Source organism: Durotheca rogersii, assembly GCF_024521655.1.
Source record: "Durotheca rogersii strain YMJ 92031201 chromosome Unknown GGS23scaffold_2, whole genome shotgun sequence".
Taxonomy (NCBI): domain Eukaryota; kingdom Fungi; phylum Ascomycota; class Sordariomycetes; order Xylariales; family Xylariaceae; genus Durotheca; species Durotheca rogersii.
Window position 1 is genome coordinate 3,001,542 of NW_026251233.1, and position 11,084 is coordinate 3,012,625.

General features: G+C 55.3%; 3 protein-coding genes across 3 annotated transcripts; 1 reads left to right on the top strand and 2 right to left on the bottom strand.

The window, feature by feature from the left end:
* Positions 1 to 1,328: 1,328 nt before the first annotated feature.
* GGS23DRAFT_593146 (asparagine synthase) lies at positions 1,329 to 3,802 on the bottom strand (the record flags this gene model as incomplete). The annotated part of the gene is made up of 3 exons (XM_051518000.1): positions 1,329 to 2,485; positions 2,545 to 2,800; positions 2,870 to 3,802. 3 exons carry the CDS (start codon positions 3,800 to 3,802, stop codon positions 1,329 to 1,331), a joined length of 2,346 nt encoding a protein of 781 aa, XP_051376589.1.
* Positions 3,803 to 5,459: 1,657 nt separating this feature from the next.
* On the bottom strand, positions 5,460 to 8,871 carry GGS23DRAFT_613048 (cytochrome P450; the record flags this gene model as incomplete). Its single annotated transcript, XM_051520535.1, has 3 exons — positions 5,460 to 5,943; positions 7,138 to 8,677; positions 8,742 to 8,871. 3 exons carry the CDS (start codon positions 8,869 to 8,871, stop codon positions 5,460 to 5,462), a joined length of 2,154 nt encoding a protein of 717 aa, XP_051376590.1.
* A 255-nt stretch (positions 8,872 to 9,126) lies between these two features.
* On the top strand, positions 9,127 to 10,120 carry GGS23DRAFT_201885 (cytochrome b5-like heme/steroid binding domain-containing protein). The gene is made up of 2 exons (XM_051511789.1): positions 9,127 to 9,459; positions 9,527 to 10,120. Exons 1-2 carry the CDS (start codon positions 9,381 to 9,383, stop codon positions 10,063 to 10,065), a joined length of 618 nt encoding a protein of 205 aa, XP_051376591.1. The 5' UTR covers positions 9,127 to 9,380; the 3' UTR covers positions 10,066 to 10,120.
* Positions 10,121 to 11,084: the final 964 nt, after the last annotated feature.

Here is an 11,084-nt window from a genome sequence, read left to right on the forward strand (position 1 = left end):
GGTGAGGATGAGGTAAGCGTAAACTGTAACGAAAGGGAGGTTTTAAACAACAACCCAGTCGATAGATCAGGATCAGGAAGACTCATGCGATGAGGAAGCCGCTTCTTCTGGCTATAGAGGCCCTCCTCTCGACCAGACGGATTATGGTGATTACCCAATTTATAATCCCGTGCACGAGCTGCTAAACCTGGGAGTCGACCTTCGAGCCTCTTGTCCACCAGTCTATAACCAGGGGGTTATGAGGAGCTGCACTGCCTATCTCGTTGCTAGTGCATTTGAGTTCGGCCTTGAAAAAGGTCTACCTGAGTTTTCGTCTTCTAGGCTATTCCTTTGGTACTACGCTCTGGTTCGCGCAAGTGGACGGCCCCGCCCGGTTGCTGGTGCGGTTCAAAAGGACCTTGCTGAGGAAGTTATTGAGACTCTCAGCAGCCGTCACGGTGTTTGCTCTGAGCGTTATTGATCCTACGAAGTCAGCGAGAGCAACAAGAAGACCCATAAGTTCCCCCCTGGTGCCAAGGTAGTAACGAAGCCGGGCGCCGTTGCAGAGAGACACGCTCATAAGCTTGCTGTACGCTACTAGAGTATTCATCCCGAAAATAGGCACCGTAAGCTTATACAGTGCCTAGACGGGGGATATCCGTTCTTGTTTATAATGAGAATGTACGGTGTGCTTTATGAAGGAAGGATCCAGGAAAATAATCATTATACAATGAGTACGTCGAGACTTGCTGTGTGTCTTCACTCCTAACCCATAACTGACATCCTTACACAGGGCTGCCAACGGCCAAGGATAAGAGAGGCAAATACAAAAACCGGAGACATTCGCTTCTTGCAGTCGGCTACATGTGGCAGGAGAAGGTGTTCATCGTCCGCAACTCATAGGGGCCACAGTAGGGTGACCGCGGCTACTTCTATGTGCCCTACAAATACCTAGAGCGTCATTGCGATAGTTTCTAGGTTGTTCGCCCCGACGGACCCGCGTCCAAGATACATTGACAGGCAACAACGTAGCGATCCGCAGAATTTCAGTATTCAAGGAGCTTCTACCTACACCTTGCATTGCCCCGACGACGTCACGACTGTCCGACTACATCAGTTCGGAGGCTTATTCGTGAACAGCAGAACATTCACCTGTGTCTTTCCTATAGAACACGGCTGAGAACCAGCCGTTAGATAGCTTCGATAGTGAGTCACATATTCCAGAAGGGACCTAGACACGCTATATTCTACACGTATATCTGCCTACCCTAACCGGCCCGGAAGCTCCCGGGCGAGAAGACCCGCCCTACCCTATCGAACACGCGTCCCGTCTGTCTCGTGCCCGACGCCTACGCCGTCGCCGTCTTGACGCCCAGCCTCTCGGAGAGCGTGACCCACGCGCCGACGTAGCACAGGGTGCGGAACGCGCGGGTGTCGGCCTTGTCGCCGAACGCGGCGTCGAGCGCCTTTGCGACGACGTCCGGGTCGACGAAGCCGAGGCGCTCGACGCGCGCCGGCGTCAGCAGCGACTCGAACATGCTGTGGAGCGCGCCGCCCCGCGGCCACCGCGTCGGCGCCAGGAACGGGTGCTTCTTGCGCCGGTAGAGCTCGTCCGTGATGTACGGCCGCATCGCCTCTCGCAGGATCCACTTCGCGCTGAGCGAGCGCAGCGCCGAGCCCGCGTCCTGCCACAGCGGGTTCTTGTGGGCCGGCTCGGTGCCGGCGTGGCCGTTGGTGCTGCTCTCCTCCTCGGGCGGCACGAAGGCGAGCTTGACGCTCGGCGGCAGCCCGTTGACGTATTCGGCTAGGTGGTGATCGAGGAAGGGCGTGCGAGCCTCGACGCTGTGCGCCATCTCCGTGCGGTCGCCGAGGCACGACAGCAGGATGTTGGCGAGCTGGCTCTTGTTCCAGATGTACTCGGCCGTGTGCAGGGGGTGCCAGCGCTCTTGCATATTGCGACGCACGTCATCTGGGTACGACGCGATGACGGTGCGGCGGCAGTCGAGAGTGCCGCCGTAGCCGTCGCGCACCCACGGCGCGAAGAGCCCGATAGTCGGGTGCCACGCGAGCAGGTTGTTGACCATCGTGTTGTTATTCACCTCGCTAAGGATACCGTTGTCGCCGGAGCCAGTGTATGTCTCGGCTCCAATCGCACGCCAGATCGCGTTCATCTCGGCCGAAGCCGCCTTCTGCATCGCCTCCCGCTTCTCGTTGTCCTGGGCGAGCGGTTCGTCAGGCCGCGACAGGTCGGGCTCGCGCAGGAATTCGCAGGGGAAGTACGGATAACCGGCGAAATGCTCGTCGGAACCCTCGCCGGTAATGACGACCTTTACGCCGTTCTCACGCGGCAATTCAGACAGCGTGAACTTGGCGACGCTGTTGAGGTCGAAATGGTGGTGCTCGCAGTGGAAGGCCGCGTCGGCAAAGTCCCTTGCCAGGGTGGCTTCTGTGACGTCCTTCTTGACGGTCTCAACGCCCAACCACTTGGCCGTGCGGTCGGCAATGTCTAAGCAACGGTTATTACAAGAGTTCCGGTGCACTTGAGTCGGCCAGGGATACACTCACCAGCTTCGTTATAGCCGGATTCTTCAGGGAATTGAACGCTGAAGCACGCGACGCGCGTGGCTTGCTTGTTGCCAATCTTCACGTGCTCTTTTCTTGCCAACTCCGTCACAATTCCGGCGACAGCAGATGAGTCGATACCCCCAGAGAGATAGATGCCAACCGGGACATCAGCGCGAAGTCGAAGCCGAACCGCCTCAACGAGCCGCTCTCGGACGCCAGCTACCATCTCATCTATGCTTCGAGTCTCGACTTGTTTCTGTACATAGTCAGCTACCGGAGCCGTTTTCACAAGTTAGATCCAAGAGAGTAAGGGGTCAAGACGCACTTTATCCGGATACTGTGCATCCCAGTATCTGTGCGTCTCCAAACCGCGCTCCTCGGTCAGCTCCAGCCAGTGGCCGGGCAAGACCTTCTTCACGCCCTTAAAGAGCGTCCTGTCGTCCATCATCCAGCCGGAGTCGGCAATTGCGTGGACGTCCCACTCGGGCTGCCAGCCCATGCCGAGGAACGACTTGGCCTCGGCGCCCAGCAGGAGCCTGTCACCACTGACGGTCCAGACGAGAGGCTTGATGCCGAACCGGTCGCGACCGGCGATGACCCGCTTGCTGCCCTCGCGGGCGTCGTAGAGGACGAAGGCGAACTCGCCGCGCAGGTGCTCGAACATGGCAGGCGCGCCGTAAATCTTGTAGAGCGCGAGGACCAGCTCGCTGTCGCTGTGGCCGCCGAAGGTGTAGCCATGCTCGCCGGCGCAGATCTCGCGCAGGCGGTCGTAGTCGTAGATCTCGCCGTTGACGATGGCGTGCACTTGGCCGTCGTCGCTGTGCAGGGGCTGCGACCCGCTCGGCGAGAGGTCATTAATGGAGAGGCGGCAGTGGCCGAGGCCGACGCTCCCATCGTCACTCACCCATACGCCTGACTCGTCTGGGCCGCGGTGGTTAATGATGTCGACGGCAGCCTGGAGCTGCTTCGCGAGGGCTTCGCTGGTGTTGCCGTTAGAAATGTGCTTTCCGTTAACGCCGTTCGCATAGCCATTAGCATAGCCATTGGCAGGATGTGTTCCGTCGACGCCGTTCGCGTGGCCGTTGATACCGTTTGCATGACTGTTGATACCGTTTGTATGGCCGTTAATACCATTAGCGTGGCCGTCGACACCGTTTGCATGGCCGTTGACACCGTTAGTGTGGCCATTCAGACCATTCGCAGAGCCATTAGCCCTGGCCGCCGGGGGCAGGGCAATGGTGGCAGCAATTCCGCACATGGCGTGTTGAAATGTGGCTAACTCGGACGACAGCGCAGCGTAGTAGCGTGGACTCGTAGCGCGGCAGCAGTGATGACAATCAACGAAGGCACCGAACAGATTCCTTGAGTCTGAGTACGTCGCGCGTCGCATGTCGCGCCCTATTAAGGCGTCCGACACGGGTCTTCGACACCATCATGATGTGGTAGGCTGGCCGTCCCCGCCGGCGGAATGTGGCGTGGCTTATTCTGTCGCTCGCCGCGTCGGACGCGTGTCGGGTTCAATCTGCCTCTCTGTCTCGTCGGTCCTGAGGTGAGATGGAACCTCAGCCCGGCCGCGCGGGCCGAACCACATTGGGAAAGTGGCGGGTTGCCGTACTTAAGCCCAGCCGGCTGGCTGCGTTTTGAAGCTGACCCGAAGGAATGATACATGCCCGTGCCAGCGCCGACGGAACCGCAATGCTGAGGCTAGTTTCCGCGTTGGGGCGCTCCGTCGTGGGGAAATGATGATGCGCCGAAGGCGTGGAGACCGAACACATACGTAGGTAATGAGCAGCAGTTGTCATGCCGCATGTCAGGGCATAGGTTCAGGCTAGAACCCGAAGTTGTTTAACGCGTGGCCCTAACGGTAGCGCCGTCACCGCGAAGGATCGCCAGAAGGCTCGGAGTGATCATGAGTTCGATCTGCGGTGAAAAGAGGCTTGCAGTGGTGAAGATGGATATGAGCAGGCAAGAAAGGAATGGCACCCAGCCATGGAACACGGATAACCAATATCATGGATAATTAATATACCTACCTCGAATTACTCCGCTGCGCTTTTTGGAATCCGCTAAAATAGCTGCCCGGCGTAAGCTACGGGGATTTCGGAGTAACGGCATAGGTGCCTCTTTAAAATCTAAGTACCTACAATAGGGCCGGCCATTCGACCCTGCTGTCTTCTACCTAATACTCTAATATTCAGCATCCATCTTGCCGAGCTCTTCCCTTCTCAAGTGAACCGTAATAGTGATTCGCGCCCTTCCGCCCTTCAAGTTAGACTATACCTATAATTGCCTCCTCACCCCCAACTATTTTCCAGGGCAAAGTATTATTGTTATGTATCTCAGAGCGGGAAAACTGGAAGAGGCCTATGCGCTCGAATTGGCTGATCTGCTGGTACTCTCCCGCGACCGTCTCCCACTCTCGCCCGACTGGTCGGAGAATGAGGCCCATCCACCTACCATAACGGAAATCGAGCCAGAGGCAAGAAACATCTAAACAGGTCGGTCTTTCATGGTGAAATTTGTAGTCGGGGTAAAAGTTGTAGCGTCTGAAGCCTCCTCCTTCTTCCTCCCATGACGCCCCTGTAATAAAACCTCTCGGCGTCACGACCCCTGACTTGATACGTCCGAAAGGATCGCCGTCTAACGAGACGCAGTTCACATCCACCAACTTAGGACAGTATTCTTGCGATACTGCCGGTGCGGGGTGTGCCTTGTAGCGACTCATATTGATACCACCAAGGACAGACGCCCAGGACCACGATGGCGCCCTGGGCTCGGTAGGACGAGGCCTCTTGACGACATCGCTGTCTATATACCAACCCAACGATTGGGGAAGCGTGCTCTTCCATACGCCGGCGAGGTAGTAATCGCCGTACATGAATCGCGAGAATTTCCTAGTCAGCGTAGGGAAGTTCTCAGCTGTGGCATGTCCGAGAAACGGTACGGTAGCAGCCGCCGTTGCTGTCAGAGGAGGCCGTCGCCCCAATAGTAAGGTACGCGTTCTCAAATACGGTTACCATCTGCGGTGCCTCCCTGGCCCAGTGCTCCTCATCCTCCTGGATTATGCATAGGGCATCGATCCAAAGGTACCGCACGCCGAGCCATCGAGTTATATCGATGGCGTCCTGTAAATTTTTGGGCAATTTTGCAATCAAGATACTGTCTTTGTGTTGCTGAAGGTTATCGCGAGTGGTCTTTCCCTCCGACGGCAACTGGCCCCAGCAGTGGCTCAAGCACAGGTACACTCCAGGCTGCTCAGTTTCGCTCAGGGGGAGCCTCACATGGGTCTCTGACTCCCCGACCACTAGCACCCGGCTCGGGAGGCGTTGCTCGAAAAACGGACTCCAACAGAGATCCTTCTCTTTGCAGATTTCTATCTGTGTTTTAATCCAGTCGATACTTTGACTCGACGAGGTCGTTTGAGGAAGGAGGAGTGGTGGATACCCACGGGGCCAAGACTTAATATCATCGACTTGCCTAGGTGGTTTCGCGCATGAAAATTAGCATTTCCGGACACAGCAAAACTCTCTTTAGCCAACATACCGCTGATATGAGTCAGTATATAATATAACACACTCGACCGAACCCGAGGGAGTACGTATTGGTACTGAGGGCACTTTCCACTCGTACAAATCGAAATCGAGTACTGTCTCATAGTCCAGCGGGAAGGAATTTGCGATGATAATATCGCACATAAATTTACACATCGTACATGATTCCCCGGACATCACTAGGAATCTAAAGCTTTTTCGACGCTGATTCAGAATATGCGAACAATATTCCAGAGGCTGGTGGTAGCCTTCGCCAAACGGTCCGTCCCCGGGGTCGAGACCTACTATATGAGTGAAGGGCCGTCTGAATCGGGCTTAATAGAAACAGAATACTGGAAAGAGGATTGCATGTTAGCCCGTGATCGTCTGGCATGATTTTACAAGTGTTATGCCCTATAAAGTATGTTTTCTTTGGGGGGCTAGGGATAATCAACCCGGGATTCGGGGAGCAGGATTACGAATAACTAATATACCTAAGCGAGGTCCTTCTTATATTATCTACACGGCCTACGATTCCTTCGAGCATCTTGGAATAGATGGACAGACGGTCGCTTCTGGTCTTCACTCGTATCAACATTTAATCGGTATTCGTAGCTTTTAGGTTTGAGAGCATGGTCACGATGTCCGCGTTCATCCTGAAGCCCCGGCTGAAGGTGGCTTGGTATATGAGAAGATTTATTATTCGTTACGGGAATAGGGGGGGGGGGACGACAGAGGCACCCGGTACTGCCTCGTAGCCTTGCGTTAAATACTGTCGTGTTGAGGCCGTAACATGGCTTGCCGAAATTGTCGGATATAGCTGTGGGTGGTTACAACAGGCGGATAAGTAGAATGCCTAGGCATTTTATGTGATTACATAGCATTATCCTATGCATTTCGTGTGATGACATGGCATTAATATCACGTATCGCTAACTCCTAACCCAACTAAGCCTTGATTGATGCCTAACCAAGCCTTGGTTGGCATTACCTGTCCATCCATCCATCCATCCAACCTACTCACCGTAGGTATGGCCTCATGAATCAGTACCCGCACAGCCTACCTTGCGCGCGGCGCAGGCCAGCTCGTCCGCCTTCTAGCGCTCGCGTAGAAATTGACGGGCCGCGTTACCAAAAACTCTGGGTCGTAGACGACCGCCTCCGGCGACGAGTCCTCGAAGTGGTACTGGTACACAAGTTCGATCAGCACCATCTTCACCTCGAGAAGCGCCAGGTTCAGCCCAACGCAGCCCCGACGTCCGGCCGCGAAAGGCGTGTACACGCCTTTGCGCGCCTGCTTCCGCGCCAGCTCCCCGCCCATCCACCGGTCCGGGTCGAACCGGTGCGGATTATCCCAGTGCGCCGGGTTCATGTGCATGCTCGGGAAGCACGCGATCACCACCGAGCCCTTCGGGATCAGGTAGCCGCCGGGCAGCACGACGTCCTGCCTGGCGTTGCGCGCCGTCTGGAAGCTCGGGCTGTGCACGCGCTGCGTCTCCTTGACGAAGCAGTCTAGGAACGGCAGCGCGTGCACCTCGTCGTACGTCCACGCCCGCTTGCCGTCCGCCCCGTGGTCGACGATTTCCTGCAGCAGCCGCTCCTGGTTGCCCGGGTACGCCGTCAGCGCGTACAGCAGCCACGCCAGCATCGACGAGCTCGTCGTGAACCCCGCCCCGATCGTCACCACCGTGTTGGCCAGCAGGATGTCCGGCGGCAGCCTCTCGCCCTTGGAGTCGCGCGCGCGGCAGAGGAAGTCGGCCACGCACGACGCTTGCAGCGACGCCTTGGGGTCGGTCAGCGGGAGCGGGTCCGCCTCGGCATCCGTGCATGCGTCGATCGCTTTCTGCACCTCGGCAAAGAGCTGCTTCTCGACCGACCGCAGTTGCGCGCCCTCCCCGAACGGGAGCTTCCCGTACCACTTCGGCCGCAGGCTGTTCCGCTTCATGAGGCGCAGGTACTGGCCGAACAGCCGGATGGGTAAGGCCGGCGGCGTATTCACCGCCTTGAAGTGCCCGAGGTCGCCGCCGACGATCATGCGCCAGATGATCTGGGACGCGAGCTTGAAGGTGAAGTGATAGACGTTGAAAGCTAGGTCTTTCTCGTCCAGCTGGTCCAGGACCGGGAAGCAAGAGCGCGCAGTTTCTTGCATGTGCGGAGTGTAATGCGCCATGGCGCGCGGCGACAGCGCGGGCGGCACGAACTTGTGAGACATCGCAAAGGCCGGCGAGTCCGAGTCGCATGTGAACAGAGCATCTTGCACCGACATGTAGTGCAGCGGATGCGACGGATCCGAGGTGCGCTTCGTGAACAGGTCGCCCTCCCGCAGTAGGTAGCGCGCAATTTCCGGGTCGTTCGTGTGGTATATCGTGGTGCCCATATTCACCGTCTTGATCATCGGGCCGTATCGTGCAAAGAGGCGATCATAGTTCCCCAATGCGTCTGGGTATATCTCGTAGTGGTTTCCCACTACCGGAAGGCCGCGGGGGCCCGGCGGGATGCGAATGGAATCATATTCCGTTGCCCGCACCTCGACGGGGTCCTTGCACGATTTCACATCCTCGAGAGTCGATATCTTTCCTCTTCCGTTGCTGTGGAGTCGCAGGGCTTGAGAAGAAGACCGTTAGCTGTCACTGTCGCCGTGTCTTTAACCGCATCACTTCTAACGCACATTCACGATCGGCAAACGCGAAATTGCTCGCGAGAGACGACTTGAGCTGGTCGAGCGTCTCGAACGCCGAAGTTTCGATGTCGTGCTGGCGCTTCTCTGCGCCTTCACCGATGAAGAATTGTACAAGCATGGCGAATCTCTATGACGGCCGGGGGGCTATTGCAAATCAAACGAACAGGAGAGGTCGATTTTGCTGCCGGAAGCCAGCATTTAGCAGCCTCTTACCACTTAGTAATACACATTTTGAAGCACGTTTTATCGCGTCCATGATACGTCGACAACGTATGACGTGCGGCGAGATCACGCCTTTCGCTTTTTACCGAACGGTAGAAGGAAGTGAGACCGGCGTCCGGAGACGAGGGGAGCCTTCGAAACGGGAACGGGCCGAGCCCAGAAAGGGAATATCCGCAACTCCTTCAGGGCAGTCTGCGGCCGACACATGTAATACGACCTTGGCGCACGCTTCGCGCACGTGGCGCCATGGCTCTCAGCTCTCAGCTGAGGTCCTGAATTATCATGTACAGGCCCGACATGAATATCACCTAATTGTTGTGCACCTACTCCGTAGGGGGCATCTAGCTCTAAACCTATGCTCTAAAGAACCAAATCAACACCATTGGCGATACCAACACCGTTATCATGGCGCAGGTGATCACCCTCGCCCAGCTCGGCGAGCACAATACTCGCGAGGATCTATGGATGGCAGTACACGGAAAAGGCAAGTCAGCGTCAACAATCTAGAAAGGAACGTTGTCCCCACTTCAACTAACCGTGCCGCCGTACAGTCTACAACCTCACGACCTTCGCCGAAGACCACCCTGGCGGCATCGACGTACTCAAAGAGTGTGCGGGAACCGACGCAACGGATTCGTACGACTATGTTGGCCATACGGCGGGCGCTACCAAAACCATGCAGCAATACCTTGTGGGTAGTCTCGAGGGTGCGAAGCAGGTAGCGGAATCCGCCCCCGTCGCGAGCCCTTCTCCGGCGGCCCACCCTGGCGCCTCAGCAGCAAAGTCTGGGGGTCCATTCAAGTCCGCCGTCCCGCTTCTGTCGGCGGCAACGGGGTTTGGGCTATTGATTCCGCTACGGTCGATCGCCCGGAAAAGGGACGAGCCGGGCTTTATAAGCGAGCTGTGGTCGCGGATCGGAAACAGGGGGTTCGGCGACCCAACGACCAACGTTCTGTTTTATATCCTCATCGCCGTGATCTTAGCAGTCGGCGCTGGGTTCTCCTATCTCTATTCGGAGTTTGATAGGACGCTGCACGAGAAGGAGGTGTTTTCGTATCCGTCAGTCATCCCGCGAAAGTCGCGCAAATAACCAACACGATGGATGGCATGATTCGCGAAATCAGCATTGGTGGTCTTTGGCCTGTATATAGGAATATGAGAACGAGAATGATATCTTGTAGTGTAATATCTGACGAACCCTAGGCACTTATATCAGTTGCAGAAGTAGTTGTCACACGGGGATAGAACCCTATACTAATAATTAGGCCATTAGGGTTAGGAGGACAATATCGGGTATTAAGGCCGTCCCCTCGGCGACCTACCAAGGAAAGTCCTAGATAAGCTTCGGATAGCTTCGGTATTAAGGTATAAAGGTATTAAGGTATAAAGATACTTCGGGGTTATATTAAAACGAAAAGGGAACGCGGAACTTGGAAAGGATAAGGACCTAAGAGATCCCTTATAGAATTATTAGTTCAATTAAACCTATTTTAAGTATATCTCCTTATTATAGATAATTCTATATTACTCTTATCCTTATAACTTTATTATAAGTTAATAATAAGGAAAGCCTAAGCCGGTATTATACGCTAAAGCCGCCGCCCCGGTACTATCGCTACTAGATTAACCTCGACCCTTTATTAAAGAACTAAAGCCGTAGGCGTTCCCGCTCCCGCGAACTACTACCCTAGGACTAACGTCGGTCTCTATAGCGGAAGTAGTTTAAATAGTAGCTACGATTAACGAACTAAAAGCCGTAATGGTAGAGTTAAAGGCTAAGAACGCCGAGCGATAGCGAACCTTGCCGGCGCCTTAGTTAAAACTAACCCCCGAACCGACCGATAAATCCTTCGTCGTATATTAACCCTAAGAATACGAAGTAGTTATAGCGGATATCCCGGAGATCGTAAACTCGGGAGTAGTCCTACGTAATCCTCCGCGGTAAATCGTAGATTTATATAAGTAAATAAAATAAGCTTATTAAAGCTTAGTAATACTAGCTAACTAAGTCGACGCGGAATATCGGTAGAATACGATTCTAAAGGAGTAATACGAATAGCTACGATAGCTTTACTAGACCGCTACGGCTATATAAGCTACCGGTATTCG